This window comes from Schistocerca nitens, chromosome 5 (genome assembly GCF_023898315.1).
Source record: "Schistocerca nitens isolate TAMUIC-IGC-003100 chromosome 5, iqSchNite1.1, whole genome shotgun sequence".
Taxonomy (NCBI): Eukaryota; Metazoa; Arthropoda; class Insecta; order Orthoptera; family Acrididae; genus Schistocerca; species Schistocerca nitens.
This window is the reverse complement of record NC_064618.1, coordinates 231,218,371-231,239,336: the sequence shown is the minus strand read 5'-3', so window position 1 is coordinate 231,239,336 and position 20,966 is coordinate 231,218,371. Positions and strand designations below refer to the sequence as shown.

Here is a 20,966-nt window from a genome sequence, read left to right as displayed (position 1 = left end):
AGAATACCAAATTCCAAGCTTTACCGCTCAGCACGGACAACTCAGTGGCCGACGATCTTCACTTAACGACTGAGAGCGGCGGCTTTTGGGTAGAGTTGTCAGTGCTAACACATACGCAACAGTGAGTGAGATAACCACATAAAACAAATGTTCAAATGTGTGTGAAATCTTATGGGACTCAACTGCTAAGGTCACCTGTCCCTAAGCTTACACACTGCTTAACCTAAATTATCCCAAGGACAAACACACACACCCATGCCCGAGGGAGGACTCGAACCTCCTCCGGGACCAGTCGCACAGTGCATGACTGCTGCGCCTGAGACCGCTCGGCTAATCCCGCGCGGCTAACCACATAAATCAATGTGTGACGTACGGTGACCGTTAATGGTCTATGGCAACAGACGACTGACGCGAGGGCCTTTCCTAACAGCACGACGCTGCTTGCAGCGCCTCCCCTGGGCTCGTGATCATATCGGTTGGACTCGAGACGACTGGAAAACCGTGGCCTGGTCAAAAAATGTTCAAATGTGTGTGAATTCCTAGACTTACACATTACTTAAACTAATTTAAACTTATTCTAAGAACAACACGCACACACATGTCCAAGGAAGGACTCGAACCTCCGGCGGGAGGGGCCGCGCAGTCCGTGACATGACGCCTCAAACCGCGCGGACACTCCGCGCGGCTGGCCTGGTCAGATGAGGCCAAATTCAGCGGGTAAGAGATAATGGTAGGGTTCGAGTGGGGTGCAGACCCCCAAGAAACCATGGACCCAAGTTTGCGACAAGGCACAATGCAAGCTGCTGGTGACTCCATAATGGTGTAGACTGTGATTACTTGGAATGGACTTAGTCGTCTGGTCCTACTGAACCGTTCACTGACTGGAAATGGTTATGTTCGACTACTTGGAGACGATTTGCAACCATTCATAGACTTCATTTTTCCAAACAACAATGGAATTTTTACGGATGACAATGCACCACATCAATGGGCCAAAATTGTTCGCGATTGGTTAGAAGAACTTTCTGGACAATTCGAACGAGTGATTTCGCCACCGAGATCATCCGACATAAATCTCATCGATCATTATTGGACATTAGCAAGAGGTCATTTCGTGCACAAAATCCTGCATTGGCAACACTTTCGCAATTCTGGGCAGCTGTAGAGGCAGCAGGGCTTAGTATTTCTGCAGGAGACTTCTAACGACTTGTTGAGTCCATGTCACATCAAGTTGCTGCGCTACGTCAAGCAGTGGGAGATCCGACACGACATTAGAGGGTATCACGTGACTTTTGTCACCTCAGTGTATACGGTTTGAAGCAGCTTCCGCTAGGGCCTTTGTTCCGAGCGCAATGCGCGCATCATTCAGTCGCGTTATGCATGCACTCACGCTGATTTACCGGCACAATGCCACACGCGCCGGCGGGTTATGTTATGGTCACCCTCCGGGGCGGTACAGCAGACGCGTCGGGGCGGTGAATGGAGAAAGCTCTGCCGGCCTGCATACCGGCCGTGCTCCTCCCTCCTCCCGGCACTCGCCTGCGCCTTCGCCGTCGCCCTCGCAGTCGTCTTCGGCGCCTTCGAGGTTCCCGCTCGGGGCTCTCTCCGGCGGTACTGGCACTCCGCTATGGGACGCCGCGGCTGCCGGACGTGGTTGCGCATGCGCACGCGCGTCGCCAGCTTGCCGCTGGCACTGCTGCTCGTCGTCATCGCGGTCTGCCACTGCTCAGGCCAGCAACAGGTGAGTGCCGCTCTTTAGCGAACGATAGGCTGATAATGTGTGCTTCCAAATACATTTACATACAGAATGAAAAAGTATTTTTGGTCAAACAGTAATAGCAGCTATAGTGTATTAATTACGCCGTAGAAATCGAAGTGGTGTTAAAGAGAATGTGGCACGTACATTCGGCAGCAAGAACTTTTCTCAAATGATTGTTCCGGTTTGCAGCTGGACAAGCCACTTAATAAAGCTGATAAAAGCCTTTATGGGTGTTCTATGTTTGGGAAAAATGTTGAACAAAATAACGATGTTAGAAAACGCACAGTCTAAACCAGAGTAGTTCGCGTCTCGTCATTAGAGCACTAACTGCTTGTTAAGGGCAGTAACTGGTCACAGTCTTGAAATCGTTTAGGAGACCGACGCGAAACTTTAAGGATGAATGGACGGGAATTTATATCCTACTCCTGCAACATATGTGTCCAGCATCTAGTATCACTTCACTAAACAGCAAATGTACGAAATGCCACAAAATTTTTCAGATTTTCGTGGTCGCTTGTTGACGTATTGCTTGTTGGCCTTCGTCTCGGAATCTTCTGCTGAAGTTTGTTTGCTCAATCTCTTCTGGCGTTTCGCTAGTACGAGCAATGGACGGCGAATCTTTGACAATGCCAGCCACTAATGCTGGCGAAACGTTAGGGAAATCATTGTCAGAAGATCGTAAGACGAAGGTCAACAGGCAATAAGTTAAGAACTGTTACCCACTGCGTAAGGCAACTACATGAACGTCTGTTGTTCACACTTCTATATATAAAATCTGTAATTAATAGCCATAATTGCGTAATGTGGTGCTAATGACCTCTATATTAACTGTAGGTGAAAGAGCAGTTTCTGCTCTTTTAAGAATCAAGAGTGCCAAGGCGTATCACACGAAATAAAACCACAAAGACACAACCTAGCAGATAAGCGTTACTTCTGTATACTGAAACAACTAACTTTACGCGAAACGTAAATCGTTTCTTTCCGTTCTGTGCCATTTTACTCACACTCTCTAGCATTACATACCGTTACTGGTAGCCTACGATGACTATACTCATATTCGTCTGTCTATACGAATACTACTCACCATTCCTATACCTTCCATTCCCGATTACCTGCCATTGTGACGCCCGGTACTTGCAACCAGTTGGTTTTTTGAAACTGTTCTTTACTTTCAGTCCTAAGTGAACAATTCTTTTTGAGGCTTAGCACTGCTACGATTGCTTATAACAATGTGACTCCAGTTTTGAAGTTTTCTTTCACCCCACTTGACAAGTGATGTAAGTATTACGGGGTGAGAAATTTATTCCCTCTCATAAACTATTTTTAATGACTTTATCATTCTTCATTTCTCTAATTATCCTCAGTCTATTTCACGTTCTCTGTCTTGTTCTCCTCCGAAGTCTGAAAAGTTTTTCAAGTTTACTTTGCCGTTGTTTTCCTCATGTCTGAAAACGCCGTGAGTGTTTACTTTTCTCAGGTTACCGAGATATTACAATTTTCATGATTACCGCTTTCACTGCTAACCTTAATATCAGAAGTACGTCTCTTCTGAACCCTTTGATTATTATCAGGTATCTCTACTTCAATATTTCTCTTTTCGATGTACTGTCCAATAAGTAATTTAGAAGTGTTAGATGAGTAAGTATTGTTTACGTTTGAATGGTCCCAAAATGTGAAAGAAAAACTCTTTTGTAATTACCCATATATAGCAAACCTGGTAATATGACCGTTCTTCCTTAGTAGAGAGCGATAGGTGTATATCAATGAACAAATACACGTCATCTGTCAGAATTTTGCGCCACGGAGTTGGAACACCAATCCGCACAAAGGAAACTACACTTATTAAAACTGATTTCCAATTGGCATTAAACACGCTCCGTTAAAACATTTTGCCATTAATTTAATTCATTTTATGATATGGCATTAAGGATATTTTTCCGTGTTATCTTTTGTATATAACGGAAATGTAAAGTTCACCCTTTTTATATTAAGGGCGCAGTGGTCATTTTTTTAGACCAGCGTGAGATTGAAGGAACCGCTAATATATGATCTAAATGCGAACATATTTTATCACTTTATAGTCACTGATGAGACACCATGTAGGCAGAACGTGCTACAAGTAGAAGAAAATCGTTAGTAAGATACGTATTTTATAATTTCCATTACGTCACCTACTCAGAACAATTAGAGAGAAGGCTTGATGGAAAAGGAAACAAAGCGAGAATTACCTAAACGACTGCCGTTTTATTGAAAATGCAGAGTTCCATTCCAGTGATTATTTTGCGTCTGCCTAACTCGCTAGCAAGATTTAGAATTCTGCTCACCCTCTCACTTGGCTGGAAGCGCACTCTAAATTTAAAGCAAGCGACACATCGGCGGTGGATGTCGCTGCACACCTAACGGTTTGCCTTGCGGTGGTCGGAGCTCCGCTGATGTCTGAGCTACATTCAAGAGCGCACTGATAGCATGGAAACCCTCCAGCTCACCAAAACAGTTTCATAAATCGTAATCGGTTGGTACGCATCTATCTGGAAAAAAAAGTCACAGCGAACAACGTTATTTGTTAGTTTATACCCAATATTGTTATTTACCGTAAGTATTGAGCAAGAGAATTATCCAGCCACAACACCTGTCTCAAATGAGCATCTTGCTACGCGAAAAAAATAAATTTTACTCTTAAATCCACTTTTTCATTTATCCCTTACATAACCATCTATGAACGAGGATACTGGTTTCTTAGTCAAGTGGCCACGGCTAGTTTCAAACACTCGTGTTCAGTGCAACTAAATATTCAACAAAGCTTGCATTATTCGCTGAAATGTGTGTATGACGTAACTGGCCGGTAGTCCTCGCCTGGTGCAAGTGATTTTATTTGACGATATTTCTAAAAGATGAGTATAACACATTATACTTTTGTTAACTGAAATTTAGATACAGTGTCACATAATACACTTCCAATGTCGTCGCTTGCAACGGGACATAAAACCTAACAAATAGCTTTTCTGTGACATAATAATTTATAAAATGAAAACTAACACTATCAAAGTAATGGTGCGTGAGTATCGCAATGAAATGACGACTTTTACGATGGTGCAGTGTGACTGCACATCAGCAGACACAGCAGTCGGGGAAATTTTGTGACAAACGATAACTGAAATCCTAATATAAAGAAATTTTTGATTGAAGACATTATTTCATGCAATTCCTATCAGTAGTCTCTGTCAGCAAACAGGAAGAAATTCTACACAAGGAATCGAACTATTGAACCAAGTGGCCGGAAGCTAAAAGAGAGATAAATGGTAGATTTACGGGAAAGTAGCTGCTCTATGGTGAATGCCTTGAGTAATGCCGCTCTGGTGTCACATTTTTCCTCTTGGATTCGTCTGACACAGTGGCTACAAATAACTGATGGGTGAAATCTGTTCGAACTAAATTCTACGTACGAATATAATTAAGCAGTAATACCAAGCAGCCGTGGCACATGTTGTACAAGCAACAAAATTAACCGTGTTAGTGAAGAGCATTGGACGGAGAGGTCTGTCTCCACTTCTGAATTTCCGCAGTTCCTTATGACGTGATCAAGCTATACGCAATTATACTTTTTGCTAATGTGTTCGTGACTGCGAGTTACAGATTTTAGAACAAATAACTGAAAATACTAATGATGAGTAGTAAACAGCTAATAAATGAAGTATTTTATTGTAACACTAAAACTAGATGGTCAGATGGAATTATTGTTTGTTTGTGTGTGTGTGTGTGTGTGTGTGTGTGTGTGTGTTTGTGTGTGTGTGTGTACGAGCAGTCGTATTCAAACAAGACAGCAAAAGAATGCAGTAGAGCGCATAATGAACTGCTTTATCAGATAAAAGTTCACGCATCGTAACCTGAGCTGCAAGATGCCACATGTGGTGGAACTAGCAGACCAGTTCGACGACATACCTGTTTGGACGAAGAGGCGTGCTTTCCAGTGCCAAACAAGCCAGGTCAGTGAGACATCAGGTGACCGGGAGAGCGTGGAAAGTTTGCAACTTGATAGACGTAACTGTTGGAGAATATACCTAACAGAAACTCCTAAAAGTGTTCTCTGGACACTGGTCATGAAAGAACAGGATTGTGCCATTGCACCATTTGGTCAACGCCAAAATGTAAAGAAACTGGCCATCACGGACAGTTGCTGCAAAGATACGCCGCCTCCTCTACTTATTAATGTCTTACGGTGTTTCCAGTTTTTCATTCTGTCTTCCTCCACTCATTAACAACTGTCATGCTGCCCGATTAACGAGTGTTAATGTTTAATTTTGCTGTCTGCTTCCAGGTCCACCGACAACTTACAACAGGCGTAAATCAAAAATACACGCCTACATGCTTGACTTAAAATGTCTAAGATCACCACATCTGTACATAAGAAACAATTCAAGTATTAAATGTGACAAGCACACACCAACAAGTGCCACAACGAAAACGAGTGCATTAGAATTCCTCGCAACAAGAATGGCTCAAATAAATTCAGATTCTGAGTACACTTTTCGTCCAAAATTTTCCGAGACTAATTTTATTCCTGGCCTATAAGCGACGTCAGCACAGTAACTACGGTGACGGCTTGAACTAAGAACTGTAAACAACAGATATGCATCCAATCAGTTACTTGTGAGCAGTCAGTATTTTAGTAGTGGACATGCGGTCGTAGTGCGTCAACGCCGTTGTGTCACAAATCACAATGGACCGTCATCTCTAAATCAAGTGCTCTCAAGACATTCTCCAAAATGTTTTGAAAAAGTAAAGAAAAGTGTGCAGAGTTTGTCCCGCACATCATCACTCACTCCCCACACTCCGTCCCCATCCACCCAAAAGAGAACCGCGTGGACGCCTGCCGTGACATACCTGAAATATCAGATGTGGGCAAAATCGTCACGTGTGACTAGACTTGGCATTATCAATACGAACCTACCACGAAACGACGAAGTGCAGAAATTCACATGAAGAGTCAACGTGTTGAAGACGTAACTGACATGGAGACAATGTGGCACGTGAGTTGAACATTATCCCAAAGAAGATTTTCCTGACAGTTTTACATGGTAGTATGCACGTTCTGTGCGTTGCGCTCGAGTAGGACTGGGGGCAGCCTATGTAGGGCACCTGAAGCATTAAAACCACCATCTCAACTTCTCTTTTTTTTATTAATCAAGCCTCTAAATTTTTTGAACTTCACGAAGTATGTGTAGAGCAGTGTACCTACAATAAGAGGCTGCAAAAAGTTGGAATATGCAGAGGCAACGCAGTGTCCCTTAAGTTAGCGGAAATGTCAGTGTTGTAGCAGTATCAGCCCATGAAAAGTTGTCAGAAGAAATGAAAACGAGAAAACAAGTGCCAGTATGGCGCGCTGACACCAAAAGGAAAGAATGACAGATATCGAGAAAACAGGTTTTTTATACTGGGATATTTTGACTGGTACAGGGCATGTTGCTAAGACAACGATGAGAGAGTGGATCCAGCGCAAAGAACAGGATCGTAAGCAGCGATGAGCTGGTGCTGACCCAACGCTATGTCATCACATTGTGTAACGCCGATCATCTTGTCCATGTGGCCGCCAGGGACTGTAAACCTGTGTCCACACAGCTGTCTTGGTGCTGGACAGCTGCAGTAAATGTGTATCTTTTTGTCTACGGTTTAAGGCCGTCAACTGTAAATTAGGCTGTTGGCACACGTGCCACTACCTGGGCTTCCATTGTCCAGAAACACGATCGCCACAGACTACACTCTGTGTGTGCGTGTGTGAAGGCCTTTGCTCGAGGGCCGGACGCAAAAATGTTCTGTTTTTTGATGAGTACATCTACAACAATATATACACTCCGCAAGGCACCTTATCGTATGAAGCGGATGATATACTAAGGCACTTCCCTCCTATCCTGTTTCGGTCGCTAATGATTCTCAGGAAGAACGAATGTCGATAAGCCTTCTGTGTCAGCTGAAATCTAAGCTTTTTCTTCAAGCTCTTTTCGCGAGGTACACCTAGAAAGAAACAACGTATTGTTTGGCTCTACTAGGAAAATGCGCTCTCGTACTTGTGACAGTAAACCATACTGCGATGCACAACACCTCTCCAATACTATCTACCACTAAAATTGGCCGAGTAGCTCCGTGATGTTTTCGCCCTTACTAAACGAACCAATAATGAAACATGCTGCTCTGCAAAGAGTCTTTCTATATCCTATCTGGAAAGGGTCCTATGCCGAGGAGACATATTCAAGTATCGGTCGAACGAGGTTTCGTTAAATTTGTTAATGTCGAGGGTCAACCGTCAATCCACGCACCAAGCGTCGATGCTATGCAAGTGTTCTTGCAATTCGATACAGTTTTCTGGCACTTCTCTTTTCTGTATATAACAGCGCCTTCCACGAAAAACCTCATGGAACTTCGTTATCCATCAAGTCATTTACATACATTTTTAACAGTAATAGTCCTATGACACACCTACGGGATACGCCAAAAGTTACTTTTACTTCCTACGGTTTCTCTCCGTTAAGAATGATGTACTGTCTTCTGTTTGCTAGGAACTCTTCAGTGAAACCTAAAATCTGGTCTGATACTCCGTAAGTTCACACTTCGTTCATTAGGTGACGGAACGGAACTATAAAGCCAGTCTTCTAGACGTCAACAAATATTGTATCAACTGGGCGCCTGTATCTACTCCCTTCTGGGTCTCCAGGACGAACAGAGAGAGCTAGGTTTCTCATGATCATTGTTTGCGGAATTCATGTAGATTTCTACAGAGAGAATTCCGGTATAGCTGCGATCAAAACGAAAATTGTTTGACTACCACCGTCCTTTACTTGGCATGGTACTATTAGAAGTGGTGTGCCATTGCCTTCCTCCGACCTTTGAACTGACTAAGACAGGCCGTTACTGGGACATCTGAAGTTAAATATGCATTCCGAACTACAATGCAACTCGGTATTTATCACGTGAACGAACATTCCCAGAGCTGAATGAAATAGTATGTATCGAATAAAAATCAGTGGACCGGCTGGGGATTAATACGCGAGCATAAAAGTCCTCAAAATTGCTGCAATATATCGACGTTAGCGATATAGGTTTACACTTTTTTGTATCTTTTAGACGAACCTCCTTCAAAACGGGAATGATCTGCGCGTTTTACTAATCATTTTGAACGCTTCACTACTCCAACGCTAACTGCTTCTAACAGACGAATAAGTTCTTTCAAACATTTCATGTACGAGCGGTGTCCAATAAGTGATGCAACACATTTTTTTTCAAGGGTCATTTGTTGTGGGTCATCGTGGAATATTCTCGCTTGAGCCCCTACAGTTTCATGATTTCCGGTAGGTAGCGGCACTATACGTAGCCTTTAAAATGGCGTCTGTAACGGAGGTTCCTTCCAAGCAGAGAGCTGTTACTGAGTTTCTTTTCGCGGAAAACGAGAGCATCGCAGGTTTCCACAGGGACTTGCAGAATACCTACGGAGATCTGGCAGTGATAAATGCACGGTGGGTGTAGGGAGATGCGTCTTTAATCATAGCAACAGTGTCACACACACCTGTTCGATCTCGCGCGAGCCGGCCGGCCCCACACAGCTGTGACTCCTGCGGCGTGTTCGTCGCCACAAAAATGCAAACCAACTTATGCTTATCCATGACAACACAACGAGTCACACAAGTCTCGCACCAGAGAGGGACTGTCCTTTCTCATCCACGTTCCACTCGGATCTAGCACCCACGGACATCCATATCTTTGGACCAATGAAAGATGCACTCCGCGGGAAGCAGTACGTGGACGATGGGGAGGTTATTGATGCAGCAAGGCGTCGACCAGTAGAGTAGTATCATGCGGGCATACAGGCATTCCCAGTAAGGTAGCGTGAGGCCGTCGCATTCAATGGAGATAATGTTGAAAAATCTGTTTTTGTAGCCAAAAGAGTGGGGAATAATATAGTATAAAGAAATCATGAATAAAACCTTCCTGGTTTCAGAAAGAGAAACATATGGTGCATAGCTTGTTGAACCACCTTCGTAGGATCGAATAGGTATCACATCAGCACCAGCTGCTTTTCCTCTGTTGAGCGATTTCATTTTCTTTTTCTATCTCGCGGTCCTCTTCAACATGCAGTAATTGTTCGTTACACGTTGCACACAACCTTGATAATCTCAGTATAGCAGTCTACATTGTTGGCCGGAATTGCTGAAAAAGTCATGTGTGACTTTCTAAGAACGACAAAGACAGAAGGCAGGATCTCGACTTTCATATATTCTGTGGTAACTTCTGCATCGTCGAAGTTTTACTAACCTAGGTAATACGCTTCATTCTACAGAAATTCGCTTTATTCTAAACAAAACATTTCAACAGAATAAGCCCTCACCACATGTTGCAAAAATCATAAAAAAACTCTTCGATCGACGATGGTTACCCCTGATTTCCTGGTCTGATCTTTCGCTTGCCACGTCGCTCATCGAACAGGGGACACGGGTGACGGAATTGTTCGTCACGGTGCTCCGACAACCATTGTCTATACGTTGTCGTGTCGCATACCAACTAAGCCGAGAGAGATTCTTCAGGAATACATCGAAGCACTCCTCCATGCGACAATGTTTAAAGGTTTTGATTCAATCTCATATGGGCTTTAAACCATATCAAATTATCAAAACCAGAGATCATCTACAATTCTGAAATCCACGTTGTTTCTTCATTTTTGTGGCCGTAGAGTCCATAGTTTCTCTACAACTGTTACAGGCATTTATCTTCAACGCGTCATTTGTGTATTAATAAGTACCACATAATAGAATGTTTTGACGCAGTCGTAAGATATTGGACTCAAATTCGGGAGGACAGTGGTTCAAATCCCATCCGACATCCGGATTCGTATTTACTGATATTTCCCTAAATCGCCTAAGTTGAACATGGCATGGTTCCTTTGGAAGGGAAGGGTCGATTTCCTTCCCCAATCGGAGCCTGTGCTTTTTCTTTAATGGGCTTGTCATCTAAGAGGCGTTATGCCCTGATATTCCATTTCTATTTCCTTTTTAGGGTTCCGTGCCTCAGTCTGTAAAAAAGGAACCTTTATAGTTTTTTTAACCTCCGTCCATCCATCCGTCTGGCTGTCTGTTCGACTGTTAAGACCAATTATCCTCAGGAACGGCTAGTCATATCAAGTTCAAATTAACGTCACATACTAAGGTCTATAGTCCCTTGGCGATGTAAGAATTTTTAGCTTCTAAGTCAATTAAACCAAAAGATACGGCGATTTATGTCACATATTTTGAAACTCGCACTCTCACTCACTAAATAACATCCGACTGTCGGATGTTAGTGCCAAAGATCAAATGTTATTGCCAACTTTCGAGTGCAATTTTTGAGATATCTGCGATCTCTTTGTATATGCGTGTGTGTGTGTGTGTGTGTTTGTTTTTGTGTGAAATCGTATTTGCTTTGGTGAGCATTCTTTGTGTATGTGTCCAGAAGGCGAAGGGTGGGAATATATATATATATATATATATATATATATATATATATATATATATATATATATGTGTGTGTGTGTGTGTGTGTGTGTGTGTGTGGCTTCTTGTGTGAGAAGGATGATTTTTTTATCTTATCATTTCTATTATTAAGTATAGTAGCGACTTTGTACTGATGTGGGTCTGCTCATTTATCACATATTTGTTTTCAGCGATGGCTTTCTTGATGTGGAAGTTTTCTTGCATTTGTATAAGATATTTGTCATGATTGTTTATTCTCATTATTTTCAGTTCCATGTTTGTAGGATTGTGGTTATGGTGTTTTAAATGTTCTGCAAATGTGGAATGGTTCGTTTCATACTTCCAACACCTGATATGTTCTTTGTACCTTGTTTTGAAATTCTTGCATGTCATGCCTATGTATACTGCATCAGAACTTTGATATTCATGTTTACATATCCCTGATCCCTGGAATTTATCCCTTTTGTTAGTTGGTTGGCTTAGGTGTGATTGGAGGATTTCCCCAGTCTTATATGCTATTTGGATGTCCGGTCTCTTTAGTATCTTTGCCTCTCTGTGTGTTAATTTATATGTGTAAGTCATAGTGCACCATCTGCTTCATTTCTGTGTGATGCTGTCATTGTGTGTGTTTGTTGGGTGTGTTTGTGAGTTTGAAACTTGTGAGTTATCTTGTATCCTGGAAGTGTTGTGTTTGTTTTGTATTTGTGTTTTTATTTCTTGATTGAGTCTGTGAACTACATGTGTGTCATACACATTGTCCCTAGCTATTTGTATGATTGTACGCATTTCTTTTTTATAGTTTCTCTTGTCGAGTGGGATCCTGTTTAATCTATATAACATATGTCTTAGTGCTGCAAGCTTCTGGTTGTGGCGATGATTAGATGTGGAATGTACTATCGTGTCTGTGGTTGCTGGTTTCCTAAAGGTGTTAAGTGTATGTTTGCCATTTTCTTTCATTATTGTTATGCCAAAAAAATTTAATTGATATTCTTTTTCTTCTTCAAGTGTGAATTTTGTGTTCTGATGTCCTTTGTTGATTTCTGAGTGGAGTTCATCTACTTTTTTCATTTGGCTCATCTACCAGACAAATAATGTAATCCACATATCTGTACCAATATATGACTTTAAAACTTTCATTAGTGGTTATCTTTTCAAATATCTGATTTTCTAGATGACTGATAAAAATGATTCCTATGTCTCTGACACTGGGGATCCCATGAACAGTCCATCACTTTGTAGGTAATATTCATTCTCTAACTGGAAGTAGTTTTTGTTCAATTGTCAGTCCGAGCATATTTGTTATTTCTTTTACTGCTTCTGTGGTGAGGTTGCTGTAGGATGTGAAATTTTGTTCTATGATTTCTATTTTTTCTGGGATAGGGATGGAGGTGTACATATTTTCTATGTCGAATGAAATCGGTGACGCTGTGTGTGGTACCTGTATGTTCTGGATGTGTTCTATTAGTTTTCCTGAGTTCATCACTGTTCTGTTGTATGAGAACGAAGTCTTACGCGACGTCACTTATATGTAAAACATTCTCGGTTTTCTTGCCGTGTCAATTCGGAATAAAATCTGAAGCTTTTGACGATAGCCTCCATCATCATCGTCAGGAGCACTGACTCTTGTTCCTGACGATGACGTTGGAGGATATCGTCGAAAGTTTGAGATTTTATCTCCAATTGACGTGGCAATAAAACCGAGAATGTTTTACATACTGTTCTGTTGTTTTCTATTTTATAGTGTTTTGTACTTAACTTTTGGAGATTTTTGGCTATGTGGTATGTTGTGGCTTTCCTGAAGTTAATTACAACTCTCAGTGGCGTACTATCTTTATGTATCTTTGATTGGATGTGGAGTGTTGATGCTTGTGGGTTTTTCTGTGTTATGTAGGAGGTATTTCTGTTTGTCTGTGAGTGTGTGTTCAATGTTTTTCAGTGATCGTTTCACGTTTCCCTGGAATCGTGTAATTGGATCTGACTTCAGTTTTTGTATGGTGTTGGTATTTATGTATTCCTTGGTTTTTGTGATGTATTGCTCTTTGTCCATAAGAACTGTTAGATTTCCCTTGTCTGCTTTTGTATTACCGTTTTCATGGTGGCTGCTTCTGTTTGGTTGTTCTTATTGTGTGTCTGCTGTGTTCATTTTATTAAGCCTTTTATTTCTTTTTTTACTTGTTCTCTTGTCATTCCTATGTTTATTTCACAATTATTTTGTTGTTCTCTGCGTGTAAGGATTTGTTCGGTTTCTGCTATGACATTTTTGGTTGTTTAACTTGCTGTTGGTACAGTTCAAATGGTTCAAATGGCTCTGAGCGCTATGGGACTTAATATCTGAGGTCATCAGACCCCTAGAGCTTAGAACTACTTAAACCTAACTAACCTAAGGACATCACACACATCCATGCCCGAGGCAGGATTCGAACCTGCGACCGTAGCGGTCGCGTGGTTCCAGTTTGAAGCGCCTAGAACCGCTCGGCCACAAGCGGTCGTCTGTTGGTACAAAGTTTCAACCCTTTTTCCAAGAGCATTTTTTTCTTTTTCGTGTTGTTGTGTCTCTGTTAGATTAACTATACGTGGGTGGAATATGTGTTGGTGTTCTTGTGGTTTCACATTTAAAGTGTAAATGTATTTTTGTGTCTTTTTTATTGTTAGTTTCATTATTTTCTGTTTATGCTTGTTTTGTAAATGTTTCACTGCTGTGTATGTGTTGTGCACAGTTTTTTCTATTAGTGCCATGAGAACCATGGGGTTTCCTACGTTCTGTGCCAATTCTAGATGAGTCTCACACAGTATCATGTTTAGGTACTGTTTTTTCGAATATAGCACCTTAATTTCATTTAGTAGTCACTATCGTTCAGCAGTTGACCTCGATTTTTGTGCCACTGTAGAACTACTTTTAACCTTTACATTAATATAGCTTGGAATTAAAAATGGAACAGAAACATAATATGTAGAAAATCGACCACGCAACCTTTAAGCAGAATTTAAAATATTACTACGTCATAGAAAAAAACCAACCACCAGAACTGTTTATAATCTACAGGTACATTGCCCCAAAATGTAAACTAAATACGAGGGTCACTCTGAAAGAAATGCACACTATTTTTGTAAAAATACAGTTTTCATACTGCATGTGTGAAAGTTTTACAGTGTGTAGATACATCCTTCCCGCTTGTTTTCAAACTTAGTTCAACCTGGTCCTGTGAGTGGCGCCGTCACAGCATGTCTTCAAGATGGCTGCTACACTTGACGTTCGTCAGAAGCAACGTGCTGTCATAGAATTCCTGTGCTGTGAAAATGAGACAGTGGGAAACATCCACAAGAGGTTGAAAAAGGTGTATGGAGATAATGCGTTCGATCGCAGCACAGTTAGTCGGTGGGCAAGCAGGTTACGTGATGAAAGCTGGCACGGCAATATTGAGGATTGTCCTCGCAGTGGCAGGCCTCGTACTGCACACACTCCAGACAATGTGCAGAGAGTTAACGAATTGGTGACTGCTGACAGACGCATCACAGTGAACGAATTGTCACGCTACTTTGGGATAGGTGAAGGAAGTGTTTGCAGAATACTGAAAGTGTTGGCGTTAAAAAAGGTTTGTGCCAGGTGGGTTCCCAGGATGTTGACAGTAGCTCACAAAACTCGGATGGACACCCGCCTTACAGTCCTGACCTGGCTCCATGCGACTATCATCTCTTTGGGAAACTGAAAGACTCTTTCGTGGAACAAGGTTTGAAGATGATGACTCCCTTGTGCACAGTGACTCCAACAGGTTGGTCCAGAGTTTTACCATGCGGGTACACAGGCGCTGGTTCCAAGATGGCGTAAGGCAGTTGAAGAGGGATGGAAATTATCTGAAGAAATGAAAATATTGTTTCTAAGGGATGTATCTACACACTGTAAAACTTTCAAACATGTAGAATAAAAGGTGAATTAAAAAAAAAATAGTGTGCATTTCTTTTGGAGTGACCCTCGTAGTAAAAATATGTACATATTCCAGGCCACTGAAGATGCCTTGCACAGAATAAAGGCGAAACGCGTATGGCACGGAAATTGAATTTCATTCAGTTGTAGTTACACGGTCCAGATGTAAAAGTTATCAATATACCGTAATATTACACGCAACTGAGGAAGACAGGACTACAAGAGTTGAAGATGTTCACTCATTAAAACTCATAGGGTACTTACTGTTGATATACAATAATGAAACTTGGCTTGAAGCAAGGTTTCACAGTACAAATAAAGCAAAGAAACTGAAACTTGTTAAACTGTGCTAGTATCGCACAAAAAATATATTTTTGCCATTTGAACATACATTCCACTTATTGTCCGTCAAAAGCATAACAAACGAAAATTATTTCATGCAAACATAAAAAGTGAGTTGTAGTCGTGTTTTAGTAAGTAAATAAAAAAAATTATCAAATCTTTTCTCTGTACATATATTAACCGTAGTGGTTGCGCGGTTCCAGACTGAAGCGCCTAGAACCGCTCGGCCACAACGGCCGGCTGTTGGTACAGTGCTTCAACCCTTTTCCCAAGAGCATTTATTTCTTTTTCTACATCTACATCTACATCCATACTCCGCAAGCCACCTGACGGTGTGTGGCGGAGGGTACCTTGAGTACCTCTATCGGTTCTCCCTTCTATTCCTGTCTCGTATTGTTCGTGGCAAGAAGGATTGTCGGTATGCTTCTGTGTGGGCTCTAATCTCTCTGATTTTATCCTCATGGTCCCTTCGCGAGATATACGTAGGAGGGAGCAATATACTGCTTGACTCTTCGGTGAAGGTATGTTCTCGAAACTTCAACAAAAGCCCGTACTGAGCTACTGAGCGTCTCTCCTGCAGAGTCTTCCACTGGAGTTTATCTAGCATCTCCGTAACGCTTTCGCGATTACTAAATGATCCTGTAACGAAGCGTGTAGTTGTGTGTCAGTTAGATTAACTATACGTGTAATTGTATTTCTTGTTGTATGTTCGGGCTAGTCGGAGGAACTACTGTAGAGATTTTGATATGGACATGGAATTCCCGGGACCGATATCCTGCCATTATCGATATGGATAACAGGCAAAGATCGTTGATATTCTCGTTTCCAGGATGGATGAAAGATTGTACAAAACCCTCAGTGTGCGAGTTCTACTGGCACTTGGCCATCTGATTTAATTAAATATGTAGTCAAAAGTCTTTTCGTTCTGATGTCTCCTTCTTGCGATTTTCGTAATCTCTGCAAATATTAATGCAGTTCTCCAGTACAGTCTAAATACATGTCTTTACGTAATAATAATAATAATAAGCTGCCATAACACACCCTAAGCCAGTACGACAAAATGATGTCGTTAAACTATTTGGCATATCGTAGACCCTAAATCTGTAATATGTGGAACTTTATCGCCCACATCACCCAAGATGTATGAAACCACTGTCTAAGGTAAGAGGTGATTTATTAGAGAAAATGATCAAAGATAAGCACCTAAAATTCTTATTATTCCTGTTAATTCCTCTATGTGTTTCACCGACTTATAGTAGAGTGAAAAAAAATCAATCATGCTGTGTGTTACTTATGTTTCATGATTTTACACTGAGCTGAGTAAAGTCATGAGATGGCGATGTGCAAATATACAAATTGGGGTAGTATTACAAACACAAGGTATAAAATGGCAGTACATGCGTGTAATTGTCATTTGTACTCAGATGATTCATGTGATAAGGTTTCCCACGTAATTATGGCCGCACGACTTTAACTAACAGGCTTTGAACTCGGAATGATAGTTAGAGCTAGATGCATGGGACATCGTTAGGGAATTCGATATTCCTAGATCCACAGTGTCAATAGTGTGCCGAGAATACCACGTTCCAGGCATTATCTCTCACCACGGACACGCAGTTGCCAACGGCCGTCACTTAACGACCGAGAGCACCGGTGTTTGCACAGAGCAACTAACTAACTAACAGACACGCAAGATTGCGTGGAATAACAGCAGAAATCTAAACGGGACGCGCGAAGAACATATCCGTTATGAAAGCGCGGCGAAATTTGGTGTTAATGGGCTGTGGTAGCAAAAGACCGGTGCGAGGAGCTTTGCGAATGGCACGAAATCGCCCGTCCATATCGACTGAACCCTGGACGACTGGAAAACGGTGGCCTCACCAAATGGCTCCCAATTTCAGTTGGTATGAGGTGATGGTATGGTTCGAGTGTGGCGCAGATCCAACGAAATCAAGGACCCAAACTATGAACAAGGTATTGCAAAAGCTGGTTCAAAAATGGCTCTGAGCACTATGGGACTTAACATCCGAGGCCATCAGTCCCCTAGATTAGAACTACTTAAACCTAACTAACCTAAGGACATCACACACATCCATGCCCGAGGCAGGATTCGAACCTGCGACCGTAGCGGTCGCACGGTTCCAGACTGAAGCACCTAGAACCGCTCGGCCACACCGGCCGGCACAAGCTGGTGGAGGCTCGATAGTGGACTGGGTCCTCTGGTCCAACTGAACCGATCATTAACGGGAAACGGTTATGTTTCGCTATCTGGAGACCATATGCAGCCATCCATGGACTTTCAAACAACGATGGAATTTTTATGAATAATAATGCACCATACCACTGGGCCAAAATTGTTAGTGACTGGTTTGAATAACATTCTGGACAGTTCGAGCGAATGACATTGCCACCTGAATCGCCCGACATGAACTCCATCGAACATTTATGGGACATAATCGAGACGTCAATTCGTGCACAAAATCATACACTGGCACCATTTTCGCAATTATAGACGGATATAGAGGCAGCATGGTTCACAATTTTTGTACGGGACTTCTAATGTCATAGTGAGTCGACGCCACGTCAAGCTGCTGAACCACTCTGGGCAAAGGGAGGACCTACACAATATTAGAAGATGATGTCCTACACGATATTAGAAGATATCCCATGACTTTTGTCACCTATATGTATTCCTCAATGTAGTGGCTGAAATGCACTGTCAGTCCAATAACATACACTGATGAGCAAACACATTATGACCATTGCTGTCCGCAGCTCGTGATCTAGTCGCTAGCGTTGCTGCCTCTGGATCATGGGGTCCCGGGTTCGACTTCCGACTGGGTTGAGGATTTTCTCTGGCCGGGGACTGGATGTTTGTGTTGTCCTCATCATCTCATCATCATCATCATCATCATCATTCGTGACAATGGCTACATTGGATTGTGTAAAAATTGCACTGTGTAACCGCTGCAATTTTGTACGGGCCCTGATGATTGCGCAGTCGAGCTCCCCGTAAACCAAACATCATCATCACCATGACCATTGCCGACGGCTAGACCGAATGCCGCCCGGTGGCGCTGCAGGTTCGCGACGCTTGAAGGAAAGTATATAAACGGAGCAGAGACTTACTTTAACGACGATACTGCCCGAAAATTGGGTTGGTTGATTGGTTGTTTGGGGAAGGAGACCAGACAGCGTGGTCATCGGTCTCATCGGAGTAGGGAAGGATGGGGAAGGAAGTCGGCCGTGCCATTTCAGAGGAATCATCCCGGCATTTGCCTGGAGCGATTTAGGGAAATCACGGAAAACCTAAATCAGGATGGCCGGACGCGGGATTGAACCGTCGTCCTCCCGAATGCGAGTCCAGTGTCTAACCACTGCGCCACCTCGCTCGGTCGAAAATTGGGGAATCCACTGCCACAAGCGACTTTGACACAAGGCAGATTGTCATAGCCCGACACCTGAGAACGAGCGTCTAGAAAATGGAAAAATGGAAATGTGTGTTCAGGTCTTATGGGACCAAACTGCAGAGGTCATCGGTCCCTAAGCCTGGTCTCTAGTTAATCTAACTTAAACTAACTTACGCTATGGACAACACACACACCCATGCCCTAGGGAGGACTCGAACGTCCGACGTGGGGAGCCGCACCGACCGTGATAAGGCGCCCTAGACCACGCGGCTTCTAGGAAATGGCGAAGCTAGCCGTCTGTTCGCGTGCTACTGTCGTACGAATCTATGTAAAGAGGTTGAAGGACGTCGAAACCACGAGTTGATGACAAGATCTTAGACGTTCCCGCTTCATCACAGAACACGAAGGTCAAAGACTCGGCTGCTCCCTAAAGCAGTACTGACAGCAATCTGTAGCAAATCTGACGACAGAGCACAGTGCTGGTCGAGGCACAAGTGTTTCGGAGCTCGCCGTTCATCCTACGTTGCTGAACATGGGGCTCTGCAGCAGACGACCTACATTCCCGTCTTGACCGAACGACATCGCCAGTCAGTATATCGGTGGGCACAGTATCATGGAGATAGAACCGTGGATCAATGTAAACCTGTCGCCTGGTTGGATGAGTCAAGTTTTTTGATATGTCAGGTCGATGATCGTGTCCGCATGTAGCGTAATCCAGGCGAATGTAGGCTCGAAGCTTGTACTGCGCCAATGATGCAGACTCTGGGGCAGTATATGCTATGGAGGACATTCTCCTGGGCTTCCATGGAACCTGTGGTACTAATCAAAGGCAGCATTACAGTTGTGGACTATGTACATTATTGCAGGTAATTTATTGCATCCGTTTATGCTTAGTATCTTCCACGACGGCGATGGCATCTTCCAATAGAATATTTTTCCACATCACAAGAGAAGAATTGTACTATGTGGTTTGAGGAGTGTGATAGTGAACTCACGTCGGCGTATGGCCATCAAATTCGCCTGATCTGAACCCAGTGGAACGCATATAGGACGATTTCGGAAGCCAACTCCACACACTCGAACCATCGATCCGATATTTACGAGAATTGTGTGAACCGTGCATAGACATCTGGTGCTACAAATCTCCGGAAACCTACCTAGGACTTGTCGATCCATGTCACACAGAATCGCTGCTGTACTGTGTCCCAAAGGTGGTCCATCACGTTGTGAAGCAGGTGATCGTAATGTCGTGACTCATCAGTGTATTTCGATGAGTGCATGCACCATAACTATTTCAACCCTGTAAAGCCTAGTTTACATTCGTAGGGCACTTAAATAACACATTATTTAAGGAAGAAAGCAAGTGTGGGATTTAGCCTCCTGTCCAAGATCAGGTCATTAGAGTCGGAGTATTATCTTGGGCTCGACACGACTGCTACACGAAACTGGCCGTCTTCCTTTTTAGGGATCCGCACCTAAACCGGTAAAAACGGACCTCTATAAGATTACTTTGTTGTCCCTCTATCTGTCTGTCCAATTATTCAAAATCCTTTTTTTCAGGCACGGGTAGACGTATGAAGTTGATATTTATGTCGCACATTGAGGACTACGGTCGCTTACCGGTTTATAAAAGTGATGCTTCTAAATCAATGCAATCAGAAGATAGTGTGGCCGTGCGGTCTAGGCGCTTCAGTCTGGAACCGCGTGACCGCTCCGGTCGCAGGTTCGAATCCTGCCTCGGGCATGGATGTGTGTGATGTCCTTAGGTTAGTTAGGTTTAAGTAGTTCTAAGTTCTAGGGGACTGATGACCACAGATGTTAAGTCCCAGAGTGCTCAGAGCCATTTGAACCATTTGAATCAGAAGATACAGCCATTTATGTCACATATTTTGATAATCGCAACCTCACTGATCAAAACCTACAGTGTACTTCCCGTTGACATAGAATCATGAAATTTGGCGAGAAGTAAGGTTTCACACAACAACCAAAGAAAAAATCCGAAGATAGTTAATTTGTAGTTAAATGACACGAAAAAAATTGTA

At 42.7% G+C, this 20,966-nt stretch overlaps 1 protein-coding gene across 1 annotated transcript in view; it reads left to right on the top strand.

The window, feature by feature from the left end:
• The first annotated feature begins 1,636 nt into the window (after window positions 1-1,636).
• The window catches only part of LOC126259804 (trypsin-7-like), a 143,429-nt gene continuing 124,099 nt past the window's right edge, over window positions 1,637-20,966 (top strand). The window contains exon 1 of the mRNA XM_049956832.1: window positions 1,637-1,741. Coding sequence (XP_049812789.1) covers window positions 1,661-1,741 — 81 coding nt within the window. The 5' untranslated portion in view covers window positions 1,637-1,660. The remainder of the gene's footprint in view (window positions 1,742-20,966) is intronic.